The sequence below is a fragment of the Octodon degus genome, unplaced genomic scaffold, assembly GCF_000260255.1.
Source record: "Octodon degus isolate 3935 unplaced genomic scaffold, OctDeg1.0 scaffold00184, whole genome shotgun sequence".
NCBI lineage: Eukaryota > Metazoa > Chordata > Mammalia > Rodentia > Octodontidae > Octodon > Octodon degus.
The window spans coordinates 3,230,472-3,245,484 of record NW_004524760.1 but is presented as its reverse complement, the minus strand read 5'-3'; the positions used below and the strand labels follow the sequence as shown (position 1 = coordinate 3,245,484).

Below are 15,013 nucleotides of genomic sequence, written 5' to 3'. Positions count from 1 at the left end.
TGTGATAAAATCATTAGCAATGTAAGTCAGTCATACTATTGGATTCATAATGACTGGTATTGGCTTTAGCAGAAAGGTTGTGAATAGGATAGGGCTCTCTATCGAGGTGGTCTACCCTTTATCCCGCCACTAACCTCCTTCCGTATTTGTGCCTCAGTATAACATCTTAATTGTAGAGCTGTTTTACAAGCTAATTCAATAATCTGTTCATAGAGCTATTATGTGCACTAAATAATGATTCAGAGAACAGTTATAGAATGTGTCCATAGTTACCTAAAAGCTTATCCATTGATTCACATATCTGTTCCTGACGAACAACTTTCTCATTTGAAAATTTCATTTGTTTTCTTAGTATGAAAGTGCTATTTTTATCACAACTAGGTAATTTTAAAGAGCAGCTGCTTTTGTCTTTTATAGCTCTTGCTCTATGACTCTGTTTAGAGAAATGGAAGTGGCGAGCAGACACATCATCATCATCATCTGAGGATGAAAATTCATCAATAAGCTGAGAGTTACAATCTTCATTTGTTATACAGAGTGGATATGTTTTCTTTAATGTCCTTGGAAAACTATAAAGTTTCCTTTTTTCTTTTTTGCTCTTAAACTTCAATGAACTTTGCCTTCTTATTCTTAACTTGGGGGAAATGTCAATGTCATCAGATTCATCACTAATATCACCAGTGCTTTTTCTTTTCCTAGACTTTAGGGTCATGCCTTCAAGACTTGAGATTTTTGAAATTAATCCATTTCCTGTATCATCAATCCTTCTACCATAACTGTTATTTACTTTTACAGGATTTTCTGTGTGAGAATCTTCAGCTCCATTTAAGGGTAGCATAAACCTTATGCGATTATTAGTAGGGACTCTTTGAGTTGTATACTGTGTGGGAAAGATGATATCACTATCTTCTGATTCTATGTCATTCTGTAAAATGCAATGATGTTCAGCTGTAGTTTCAAAATTTTTCTCATCATTAGACTCAGAAGAAATAATTTGCCCTAAAATCTCTCTTTTATCCAAAACACATTTTTCAATGGAACTTGGGATGCCTTCTGGTTGCTGATGCTCTGAAGTACCAACAGCTACCTGAGTCTGCTGAGAACCAATGTCTTTGGCTTCTGTGATGAGGCACGTGGGCTGCTCATCTGAACTCTCCTCCCCAGAGGCAGAATGTCCATCGCTTGCCTTAACGGCTTTACATGTTGCCTCAAATAATTTAGAGAAACCACACTGGAATAAGGTAGGCTGTCCTGAAAAAGCTGAAGCTTTGCTTGAGTCAGATACTTTGCGTTTAGTGGTCTTTATTCTTGGGGTTTTCACAGACTCTTCAGCACTAAGGTCACTGTACAGTTCACTTCCTGCTGCTGGTACTTGTTGTTCTCCGGGTTCTTCACAGCCAGGCTCTTTGGGCTATGTAAGAAGCAATGGCAGAAAACATCATATTACTGACTCTGTCACACTGGAAGGAAACTGATTTTGGTCAGATAATTTAGATACAAGTACTTAGTATTTTTTAAAAGTACATCTACAATGAATGTAAAGAATTTAATATTAGTATCTGGTATAGTCATTTCTCTTTCCAAAATAAATAAAAGTTCAACCACAGTACTGTATCAAAATCGTTTTTAAGGAAAACATAGTAGGGCGATCAGCTTCTAAGATACAAGGGCCCGTAATTTCAGCCTCAAAAGTGAAAAAATGTATACTACTTATTGCTTAAAAATTACTGGGATTTACTTAGGTGCAGCACATATTTCCAATAATGCTTGAAGAACAATACATATTTACAAGTTAACAAAGTAAAGCACTTATAGGTGCATAATGGATCAAGTTGATTAAAAATAAGTCTAATAGGATCTTAACCATTAGAAAATATTCATTTGAAGTAAAATTTGCAACATATGTAAGCCCAATATTTAATTTTTTCAACATCCATCAGAGTAATATCTTGAGGGTTCCTATAACTGAGAACTAATAGTAAAATTCTTTGGGAAAGTGTTATCTAGTGATATTTCTGCTAACATTTGACATTCATATATTTCAATAAAATTTTTTAAAATTTTTTTGTGTTTTTAAGACAGGGTTTCACTCTGCAGTACCAGCTGGCTTTGAACTCACTGTGTAGTTCAGGCTAACCTCAAACCTGCAGCAATCCTTCTGCCTCAGCTTCCTGAGTGCTGGTATTACAGGTTTGTACCACCACACCTGACATAAAAAGTATTCAATTCAAATTCAAGATCATTGGGCTGGAATGAATTTATAGGTTAATCTGTGTTATGGCTTATGTTTAGATGTCCCCTCATAAGTAGGGTTTTTCAGAGGTGGTTGAATTTGTCAAGTGTCATACTGGGATACCGCCCTTCCTAGGGTGTGAGTGCCATCCACCCTTACAGTGAAATATAAGGGACAGAAAGAGAGTTATTGTGGTTGCTTGTACCTTGTTGCATGCTCCTGCTACTGCTAGTCGTCTGTCTGTTGCCTCTTACCTGTTCTGTGATACCCCTCTGACATGCCAGCCCGCCTTAGAGCCAGCTGATTATGGACTGAAACCTCTACAAACCATGAGCTAAAAAAAACCTTGGGTGTTGGGTATTTTGTCTCAGAAATTTAGAAAAGTAATTAAGACAATCTCTACCAAACAAACAAACAAACAAACAAAAAAACTGGTAATAAACCTTGTACATGTCTTTTACCTCTAAAAAGATCTTAGGATGACGATATACATTTTGTGGTATGTAAGGTGAGCAGCTACTAAATACAAGATCAAGGACTCAAATGAAATACATTATCTGCATTGATTCAAAGAATGATTATACACAATGATGGCTATTTTTCCATTTAATTTGCCTTTTAGTTATTTTTTTGGGTTGGGTTGGTCACCTATATGGTGCATTTAATGTTTGATTTAGAGCTTGATGTGGTTAAAACTCCAGTTAAGATGACTGATCAGCCTGATAACAGCTCCTGAATGTGTTCTTACAATATGGTTATCAAATTGGCATAAATTACTAATGAGTGGACATACTTTGGGTCCTTGATTTTTAAAAAGACTTTTAAAAAAAGATTTATTTTTAACACAGTGAAAAATGGAAAAAAACGAAAAGAAACATAGCACTGTCAGAAGGGAAGTTTTCCTGGCACAGTGGGCTACACACTCAAAACATGACTTACTGTTTTTAGTTCTTGTGCTGGAGGTCCTTCTTTCAACCATGTTGTGGCTGTCATAATCCCTGCTTCTACTTGACCTTCCCTCTACAATGTCAGCAAGAAAATAGGCAAATAACTGTGTACAATGGGGGAAGAGGGATAAAAATAACCAGACAAAGACAGCAATAACATGTTAAGTCTTGGCACTATGAAAGGAAAACTGAGTGTAGCTTACTTTAGCATTCTTTGTATTATTTTTCATTGGATAGTTAAGGAAATCATACACAGTTTTATTCTCAATTCTGGTCTTAAACTTTACTTTTTCAGCCACAGAAAACTAATAGTACTTCCAAACTAATTCTATTAAAGGCACTAGTAAAAGAGGCACAGGAGTGAAAAATGTTATCCATACTAATCATTCCTATGTATTAATTATGGTAAGGACATAGTAGAAACATTTCAAACACCAGAGACAATGGTGAATGTTGGAAAATTGCAATATAACTTACACCACTGATACATTTATCATGCATAGTAGATACGTGGAAACAAAAATGAAAAGGTCTATCTTAATATGAAATTTAAAACACTACTTTAATTACATAACAGGTTTGCTACAAGCCTGAGAAAGACTTTTTATTTTCACTTTTAGGCCTTTGGTACAAATATCCTAAATACTAAAATATAGCCTAAATACTAAGATATTAAATCTTCCTGTCTAAGACTGTATTGGCTAATGTCAGTAGAATAAGGAGAAACAATAATGCCATCACCAGAGTTATAGTGTGCAATTTACACATACACAGATACACTAACAGCATGTTCCAGCCACCTGGTATCCAGGGTAACAAGCGAGAGTCTCTCCTATAAACTTTCAGAGAAGAGCAGGTGCTTTGGCGAATGCTTAGAGGTTCTTTCTGTGCGGAGATGGGAATCTCATCCCAGCACTGCCACTTTCCTCTTCAGCACACACCAAATGGCAATAACAGATGTAATGGGCAGGACCTCCAGCTGAGGAACTCCTTTGTGGTAGTAAATGGCAACTTCAGTCTTCAGTTGCTTAACCATTCATAACTCCTCTTTTTCCCATACCCTGTATGTGATTCATCAACAAATCCCATCTGCTGCTCTTCATAATGGGTGCAGAACTCCATCTACTTTTTATGCAATCTGCCACCATGACCCATGCTCAGCACACCATCATCTCTGTGGTTTCCTAACTGGCTTCTTGCTTCCTCCCTCAAGTCAAATTGTATTAGACTTATATAGTCTAATTCTCAATAGTCAAGGTAATATAAATCAGGCTATGTCTTCTCTTCATAACCATTCAGGTACTTTTAAATAAATAAAAACAAAAGTCAAAATTCTTGCATGGCCCAGCTTCATCTCTTTTTCTCATTTGTCCTCTTCTAGCCTCACTGGCTTTCCAACTCAGAATCAAATATTATGCTTTTTATAATATAAAAACTTAGCAGCATACATCATATAGTGTATAACAGTTCAAATGTTTCCATGGTACAAATAATGTACACCTCCTTCTTTTTCATCAATTGGCCATTTCAACCTACTGTGAACTTGCTTAACATAACATTCCTAATACTGTCTGCTCATTATGTAAATGTCCTCTTCCACCTCCCATCAACATGGTCAAAGTTCCCAAAGTAAAGGGACTAAATTTTTTAAATTTTCTTTATGGTGTTTATTAATTAAATGAATTCCACTACAGTGTTACTATAAAATTCTGGACATCAAGGGAAATAGCCTCATATTCTCCCAGATTCAGTTTTCTCATTTATTTTATAAAGAAACTAAAGAGGATTATTCCAGAACTTCATGAAATCCATACTAATGTCAATTAGAAAAACAAGTTAATAACCTTAGTGCTGTGGTATATAAAGAAATTAAAATTTTTTCAAAAAGATATAAATATCTCATTTGAAAAATAAGAAACATCTGAAATGCTGAAGATGAACACAATGGAAGAGTGTGAAATATTAATGTGGAATTTTTATTTGGAACGGAAAACAAAAATCTCTATGAGACATGAGAATGCATCTGGGGGAATATTTGGTAACTTTTAATCAAAACATTTTACAGTTTTATATTTTAGATTTTTCTGAATTCTTGACTTTAACAGCTGTTTTCAAAATAAACTTCCCTTTGCAACACTGAAAATGGCTCTGGAAGTCCTACTCTTTCATACATGTATCTGTATGTGTGTGTACATTATTTATAACTATGCATGGGAAACCCCTATTTTAGAGGTACAAGGATTCATTTGCTATTTTGCTAAAAGTAAAACATCTAAGCATAGCCATTTTTGGTAAGGAAAACTGATAATTTCTCTGAAATCACCAACAACTAACTCTATGTCAAGTTTCCTAAAGGATAAAACTGTATGTAAAATACTGTACTACTGAAAGGGTCAGAGAGCAATTTCATACCTCCAAGATGTCCCTTGTAAGACAAGATCCTTGAGATCTTAGTGTGAAGAGGTTATAGGCCCCAAAAAGCTCTCCTCGGTGCTCTTTTGATCCTTGAACTGCTTCAAAGTATCGTTTGGCATTTTCACTTCCAACCACCACACAGTGAAGTTGCTAAAACAGAAAAACACAAGATATTTTTGAAGTGTTTGTTCCAACAATATGTCAGAATTTCCTGGCATCCCCTGTATATACACAGCTTTAGCTGGAGAAGGCTAAGATCTCCTTAGGGAGAAAATTTTGTTTTAATTTCCCTGGCAGATGTTGCCATTATGGGGAAATATAACAATAATCTGATCAGTCTTACAGAAGCAGAGATCTTATATTTCCTACTTTATCTGTTTTCTAACAACTAAGTCAAGATTACATTTCCATGGAATATCCACCTGACAAATGTTTAATAATATAAGTGTATATCTGAATAGTTTTCTTAAACTCACTGAACTAGAAACTTAAAAATGGAAGAAACAATGACTGTAACAGTAAAGGTAAATTATATTCCAAAGTAATATAAATAAACATGTTGGTACCATACTAATTGTACCTGATTACAATGTTACTTAATAACAAAAGCCCTATCACTGTGTAGAAGTATAGCATCTTTGGAACAATTCTGAATATGAGAAAGAACACTGACATGGGACCCCTAAGGACATATTCCATCTTAGTGACAACATTAATGTGTACCCTGTTTGCTAGACACTTTACTAAATGTGATGTAAATACATAAAAATAAAATACAATCTTTTTTTCTTTTTCTTTGTGGTACCAGAGATCAAACTCAGGACCTTGTTTTATTCTACTGTGCTATCTCCCCAGCTCTAAAATGCTATCTTATTAACACTGTACACACTTTAAAATGTCTGTAAGAAAACATGAACAGAATGGAAAATAACTATTGTCAATGAAAAAAGTATTCTACTACTTCTTTCATTGACAATAGTTATTTATACTTAACTAATAGTTATTAACACTTAACTATTCTGATTATCACCAGAGTTAATTTGCATTGCAGTACATTACCCAAAGTAACTAAAATTCTTTGTGTGTGTGTGTGTGTGTGTGTGTGTGTGTACTCTGTGAATGTTCTGAGGGATTATACCCAGAGCCTTATACATGCTAGGCAATTATACCTGTAGGCTTTAAATTCTTGTCATTTATTAAATATTATATGTATAAGATTTTACTTACATTCTCTCATTTAATACCTATAATTTCATTTCAGAAATAATAAAACTGGAATTCCTCCACTTTAGAAAAATGACCTGCCCACGTGTGCCAGTTAAGAAGTGTCAATTCTAAAATTTGTACTTGGGCTTGGCTGAATCTAAAACATAATCTCAAACAATTTCTTACCAAAAGACAACCCTCTTAAAAGAAGACTGTCAGTAACTTAGTTTGAAAACTCAGCACAAAGCAACTCGATCAGCTCTGTATCAGTGTTATCAAGAATGTGAATTTTAATCCTGGGAATATAAATTGCAATTGATGGCACAGTTTTCTACTTTACCTTTGCTATTGGCTGCCTTTAACACCAACATTGTCAGACCGCAGATTGGCTAACTATAAATCACCAAGATAATTTGCAAGCCTTCAGGTAACTTTAAACATTTTCTGACAAAAATGTATCACAACATTTATTAAAAAGTGCATTTTCTTGTACTTAAGTACAAAAGTGGCTTCAGCAAAAGTGAAAACCAGGTGCTTTCACCAGTAGGCTGTTAATGTTTGAATTCAAATGTACAGAGGAAGAAAACTAAGTGAAAAGTGCAGTTTAAGAAAAACCCACACAAAGCCACAAAATACTTGAATTTCATCATAACACTAGACAAGACAGAGAAGAAAAAGAAGTAAAAAGAAAACAATGTTCATCATACTAAGAAGTTCAAGGCCCCTTCTTTCATCTTCATCTTCAAGCCCAATAGTATGACATCTTCCCATCTTTCTCTCCAATCCTGTTTCTGTTTTTGTATTTTCATCTCTTACTTCTCTGCCCCTACTGTCTTTTCATTGCAAGGATCCTTATGATTACTCTGGGCCCACCCAGGTAACTTACATGGAGGGGAGATTCGGATGTAAACATCCTTGGGGGACCAGTATTCAGCTTACCACGGTAAAAAAGTACAAAATAAAGGGTCATGACAAATTGATATAGGCAGCCAACTTGATGGGGTTCCCACTGGCCAAATTAGGCAATCTGAACTCAAAATTCAATGTGATATTTAATGAGTTATAATCTGCTACTAAAATAAGAACCCATGACCCCACACAGATTAAATAAAGAAGACAAGTTCTCTTTTCTGGTAGAATGACAATAAACCAAAAGGAAAACATAATGGAAATAGAAAAATCACACTTGACAACCATCATCATAGTAGCTAGCTCAGACATAACTGTTGTAACTTGTTTGCTGATATACTTCTCGAAGACTCATGCACTAACACGTAGGGCTTTCTGTAAGTGGTTGGATCCAGGGTGTGTGATAACTAAATGAGTTCAGCACAATCCTGGGTGTAGACAATGAAAGTTCTGCCCTCAGTGTGGGTGGCTCTCAACAACAGGCTTATAGCCTGGATGGAATATAAAAGGAGAAAGGGAAGGCAGGCTGGCTACTGCTTCTCTGCTACTGTTGCCTTCCGTCTTTCGTGCTGTGAACTGTTTCTCACCAGTGATGCCCCTCTGCCATGGCACCCTTCCTTGGAGCCAGAAGACTATGGACTGAAACCTCTAAAATAATTGTGAGCTGAAACACATCATTCCTCCTTTAACTTTTGGGTATAGGGTATTTTATCCCACCAATGAGAAAAGTATAAAGACAGGAATCATCAATGAATGATACAAATTTGGTGAGAAATGGGATACTTGCATTGTTTTGGGAGGATTTCCCATAAATTGTTCATTAGTTACAAAATGAAGAAACAATGGCAATGTTGTAGGGAAGAAACCTGCAGGTCACTATCCTTCAAGTTCGCATGGACATGATAAGAATACTGCTTTGTGGCCTGACTCTGCACATGAGGAAAAAACAGTGAATCTAGATGAGAGATATGTAACACAAAGGCAGGCCTTTCCCTTTTAAACTGATGGAGGTCATCAAAGCCACAGGAACCTGGGAAATTATTTCAGGTTGAAGAAAGTGGAAATTCATCAGTAAATGTAACTATGATTCTGATTAAATTTTGGTTCAGAAAGGAAAGAAGAGATACTGGAAGGGGGGGCAATTCCAGGGGATTAGTAATGAGGTATATTAATGGTGTGAATAACTGCATTCTGGAGAGGAAAATGGTGGAAACAATGCAAGTCGCAGAACAGTATACATAACTGTTTATAAGATATAAACTACATTTTAAAATTAACTATTTTTGCAGTATGGGAATCAAAACCAGGGCCTCTGCACTGAGGAACACCACCAGGTTTTGTTTTTTGTTTTTTGTTTTTTTTTTTGAGACAGAGTCTCACTAAATAGCTCAGGCTTCACTCTCAGAGTGCCGGGATTACAAGCATGTATTATCACATACAGCTAAAACTACATTTTTACACGATTATATAAACAGGGCAGTGTCCTTGTTTGGAGAAAATAATATACACTAGTGATAAATCTATGATATTCTCTCAAATATTTCTGAAAAAGGATAATCATAATGGCTAAGAGAAAGCAAACATGTAAAATGTTATCAACTGGGGAACCTGGGTGAAGTTTGGGGACTCTATGCTGTTCTCACAAGTCATTCTGTAAATATGTTTAAATATGAGTATGTGTGATGAGTTTTCTGAATACCAAACTTTTGACTTCATATGTTCCAAACCTAAAGGATTATAGTTGGTATATAAATGTTATTAAAAGTATACATCTGAATGCATTATCATAACAGATGTGAACACAAAAAATCAAAGTAAAAATTTCCTCAAACAACATGTTTCCTCTTATCAGTCTAAGGATTTATGAGTATGCTTCTAAATCTCTACTGTCAATAGTTACAGGTATTTATATATACATAAAGTCTTATGCACAAATGCAACTGATGTACTACATATATTATTCTTTACATTGCTTTTGACTCACTTGAAAATGTATCAGAGGCCTTGTCTCATCACTATGTTTGATCCGATTCTGACTTCATACTTTTTTGGTTGCAGAGTACTCTATAATTGGTATAACAGAATTTGTTATCATTCTATGCTCAACTTCTTTCCTTTCAATTTCTTAAGCAAACGTTAACAATGCTGAATATAAGCCTTTGTCATCATTCCCTGCATATATAGGAGCATTTTTGTCCCATTGGTAGGCAGAAGGTGCCATGAATTTCAAATGCTTCAATTAGCCTCCATACTAATTATATACCAATGAACATAATTATTAATTAGTATTAGTACTAATTAATTAGTATTAATACCAATAGATTGTATTACCAATGAGCATATATGAGTACCATTTTACACATAGGCCTACCAATAATGAACAGCATTAATTTCCCTAACCCACCCAAAAAAAACCTATAAAAGAAAAAATTTCAAAAAAACCTTTTGTGGAATGTGTAGAACACATTATATTTTAAATTTCTATGTTATAAGTAAAGATCTTATCACGTGTTAATCATTTGTGTTTTTTTCCTTCAGAGAAATGCCTACTCAGATTACTAGCTTATTCAAGTTTTTAGTATCTTGTAAGTGCTTCTTCTTCACTGTATAAATGACAAACACTTCATTTCTCTTTAAATTTGGTTTTCAGTTTTATTGTCTTACAGAAGTTTCATATGGAAATTTAGCCAGTTTTGGTATGCTGCATTTGTTTCCTAAGGCTGCTGTAACAAAGTATCACCACGTGGATGGCTTAAAACCAGACACTGACTCCTCACAGGCTTGAGTGTGAAAGCAAGGTGCACAAGTGCTGTTTCTGAAGGTGCTGACATCTCGCAGATTCCTGGCTCCTGGAAGTCACTGGCAACCAGAGTGTTTTCTGGCTTGCAATGGTGTTGCTCCAATCTCTGCCTTCATTGTCTGTGTCTACATCCAAATTTCCGTCTCCTTATAAAGACGTCAGACACAGGATTACAGAACACCCTGAGGATGAGCTCATCTACAAAGACCCTATTTACATAAATAAGATCAAATTCATAGATACTAGGGGTCATGGCTTCAACACTTCAAGAGGAAGGGGCACAAATAAACTCATAACAGAGGCTTTGCTAAGGGCTTGTTTATGTTCATGACAGAAACTGTTCTATAATTTTTTTTGTTCTTGCCATATCTTTGTCAAGTTTTGGTATCATGATTCTTCTGTCTTTGTAAAATAAGTTGGAAGTATTTCTTCCCATTTTCAAAAACAATGTTAAGTACTAGATAGAATTCATCACTGAAGTCACCTGGACTAGGATCTTTCTTTGTGGGAAAGTTCTGAATAAAAAATTCAGTGTCTTTTAATAAAGGAGGGTTATCTTTCCCCCTCATTTGAAGATAATGCCCTTCATGTATGTGTATCTAGTATGGCTAATAAGTGAGATGTTCGTTTAATTCTAGTACTATTGTACATAATGATTTTTCTCTTTATGAATGTTTCTCTCTGGAATTTTTAAGGATTTTTCACTTTATCCATGGTATTTTACACTTAAAGATGGCAGAAATGAGACTCTATTTCCATTTGTCCTACACAGTTTAGTGGACCCAAGTACTCTATAAACTCTTGTGTCCTATGTGTTTCTTCCCTTACTTTCCTTTTGTTCCCTTCTTCAGCTAAGGAAGACTGATTCTGGAACTTCTGGATCTGGATTTCCTTTTTCATAGCTTCTCTCACATGTATTCTAGTTCAGTCTTTTTGCTGTACAGTCTAGAATTATTTAGCCTTTTTTTTTAGATAAAAATTTGTTCTTTGATATTCCAGCCTATTTAACAAATTTTCATTTTCTGAAGCTGTCTAAAGGATCCTTTTCCTAGGAGTCTACTCTTTTTTTTTTTAAATGTATTTGGTATAGGGTCTCATTACGCAGCTGAGACTCACAGTGATCCTCCTGTTTTCAGCCTCCCCAGAACTGGATTACAGGCATGCGCCATCACACCCTTGGCGGCCAGCTCAGCACGCCTGATGGTGGGGCTGGCACGACATGTGGGGCTGGGATCAAACCCAGGTCCCTGCGCTTGCCTAAGCAGGTGCTTGGTCTACTGAGCTATCTCACCAGCCCCTAGTAGTCTATTCTGGTTTTGTGGAAGCTACCATTTCATTTACCCTTGAAGGTATTTATACTTCTTTAAAAATAGCTTTTATTCTCTCCTATTAATTCTATACTCTGATATTCTTTTTTTTTTTTTTTTAATAACTACCTGTTTCCTATAACTCCCATAATAACTTACCTTATTTTCTCAAAATCTGGAAGCCAGATGTCTGAAACCAGTATCACTAAGCTGGAATCAAGGTACTGACTCAGCCATATTTTACCTGGGGGCTCAAGACGACAAGTCTATTCTTCACCTCTTCCAGCTTCCAGAGGCTGCTGCAAATTCCTTAGGTTGTGGACAGATCATTCCAATGATTACACTGGCTTCTTCTCTCCTGTCTGTGTCTGCCTCTTTCTTGTAAAAACACTTGCGGACAATACAGGATATTCTCCCCTTTTCAAAATTCTTAATTTAATCACATCTGCAGTCTCTATTTTTCACATAAAGTGGCATTTACAGGTTCCAAGAACTAGCATTTTCTATTTCTGAGGGCTGTTATTCAGTACACTACAGTGCCTTCTTCATACTATTTACTTTCTTAAGCTGTTCAGTAATTATTTTTGGCTGCCTGTTCATCTACCTTTAAATACCTTACATACTAATTTCTTAGATACTCCCCTGGTTATTTGAAATACGGTGGGGCAGTACAGGTATTTGGTCTCCTGGGCAATGGAAGGGATTTTCTTCTGGATATCAGGAAAAAGTTGGAGCTCTGTCAGACTTTCTTTGCTTCCAGCGTTTTCACTTGTTTCCAACTTGAGTAAACACCTCTGTTGCTGTAAGTTGCTACAACATGGATAAGACTCTAAAGATTAAACCACCTCACTCTATCATATGATACACCAAGGAATTACTTCAATATCCCTTTTTATTTTTTATTTTATTTATTTATGGTTTTTTTGGTAGCTCAGTCTGCCTGAAGGGCAGGTGTGGTAAGGCAGGTGGAGCTGGGGATCAAACCGTGGTATCTTGCGCCTGACTGTGCTTGCATGAGCAGGCACTAAAACAACTGAGCTAACCTGCAGGCCCCCAATATCCCTTCTTTTTAATGTATCTGCTGACTCTAAGATTGGAGGACACTATGTTGCACCTACCTTTTTCAATATTCTTGTGTGTTCAGGTTGGTTCTTTCTTTAAATCTATTTCCCATTTCTTTCATTCAGGATTTCACACAATTTTTGTGCCACTGAGGGAACTATTTTTGGTTTCATGTTGATAGTTATCTTTTGTTGTTGTCGGTTTTAAAAATCCTTCCTCCAAAAATTTGAGGAATACTTGGGACATAGGAGTATATTCTACAGGTTCCTGTAGTTTAAATTTCAAGCCACCTTTCAACTACCTCTAATATTCCTGCTGTCTTGAACCACTACACTCATTCATATACCTCTAATGGTTCAGAGCTGCCTGGCCATGAGACATACAAACTATGGCCCTGTCATGAATTTGTTAATGCCTTTCCCTTATGTGACTGCTATCTTTTATTCTTTTATTCTTATTTTATCATCCAGAGCTCTGACAACTTAAATTCCTTGTCTCCTGAAAACTTTTAATTATATATTATCATATAACAAGCCATTTTATTTTATTAAATGAGGCAAAATGAACAGATACAAAGGAAATTCATATTACTGGGTTGGGAAAAATCACATGATTGAGAAAACACTCTTACTTGTAATCAGTCAGGCATATTCTAAAGACCAGCTCCTAAGATGAAAATTATAGCAGTACCCCCCATGAATGCTTTTGTTTGTGAACAATTTGGTTTGCAAACAGAAGCATCTGGTAAAATTTTGTTTTTATCTGCAAACTCTGCATCAGGCAATGAACACAACCACTGTCATCTTTCAAACATGAACACAAACATGGCCATCTTTTTCAAGATCATAGAACAAATTAAGTTCATAAACCAAGATATCACTTTTATTCTAAGTTTTTCAAGACTGGTCAAGTAGATTAGATAGGGAAAAAGGCAGGGGGGAAAAACATGCAAGTATATATACAGGATGGCTGCGATGATTGTACTAAAAATTTCCATCACTACTTTGAAAATAGCAGTAGGGGCTGGGGAGATGGCTCAATAGAATAAGCACATGTCTGGCAAGCACAAGGGCCTGAGTTCAATCCCCAGCTCTGCCAAAAAAAAAAATAAATAAATAAAATAGCAGTTAATGTGTAGAATTTTCCCCATGACTAACTCTGTATGCTGATATCTGAATTTTAAGCAACTATATCAAGGACAGCAATGTTTAATATAAAAATCATGCTTGAATACCTGTCATCTTGGTTTTCTGTGTACAATTTCTAATATCATATCAATTATTACTATACTCTCTTTAAAATATTTTTTAAATAAAAAAAATTAAGGGTTTCTTGAAAACAAATAGTAATGTGCAATCATATGTCCAATCTTACATGATTATATCCATTAATCTGAGCAACAGATTTGATGATAAAAATAGACAATAGGGCCAGGAAGATAGCTCAGTAGAATAAGCACTTGCATAGCAAGCACAAGGTCCTGAGTTCAACCACTAGCACTGCAAAATAAATAAATAAAGAAAAGAAAAGAAAAAAATAGATAATATATCAACCATTTTAATCAGCTAATCTTGTTTTGAAAATCTGTAACATATGGGGAGTTGCAGTAGGCCATTTTACCCCACTGAAAGGTTTTTTGGGGGATGGAAATATAGCACAGTGGCACAAGCACCTGCCTACCAAAATGAAGTTTAATCCTTTTGTGACTTTGGATGGAAGCAAAAACCGTAAAAGGCGTTTTAATGTGCCTTCCCACATTTGCAAGAAAATAGTCTTCTCCTCTTTCCAAAGAGCTGAGACAGAAATACAATGTTTGCTCTCTGCCCATCCAAAAGGATGATGAAGTTCAGGTTGTGTGAGGACACTATAAAGGTCAGCACATCGGCAAAGTAGTCCAGGTTTACAGAAGAAGTATGTCATCTACATTGAATGTGTGCAGCAGGAAAAGCAAATGGCACAACTGTCCACGTGGGCATTCACCCCAGTGAGGTGGTTGGTTATCACCAGGCTAAAACTAGACAAAGACCACAAAAAGGTCCTGGAACGGAAAGCCAAGTCTCACCAAGTAGGAAAGGAAAAGGGCAAACAGAAGGAAGAAATGATTGAGAAGATGCAGGAATAAAACCCACCTCTG

General features: G+C 35.8%; 1 protein-coding gene across 3 annotated transcripts in view; it reads right to left on the bottom strand.

Annotated features, from left to right (window-relative positions):
* The window catches only part of Ercc6l2 (ERCC excision repair 6 like 2), a 185,023-nt gene that overhangs the window by 74,963 nt on the left and 95,047 nt on the right, over positions 1-15,013 (bottom strand). For 2 of the 3 annotated variants that reach the window (XM_023703936.1, XM_023703937.1), the window contains exons 14-16: positions 5,593-5,745; positions 3,173-3,253; positions 274-1,411 (exon numbers count right to left, since the gene is read on the bottom strand). In XM_023703936.1, the coding sequence (XP_023559704.1) occupies positions 274-1,411; positions 3,173-3,253; positions 5,593-5,745 (1,372 nt within the window). Of the gene's footprint in view, positions 1-273; positions 1,412-3,172; positions 3,254-5,586; positions 5,746-15,013 lie in introns of those variants that run through there. The other variant, XM_012517485.2, reaches the window with a different exon arrangement.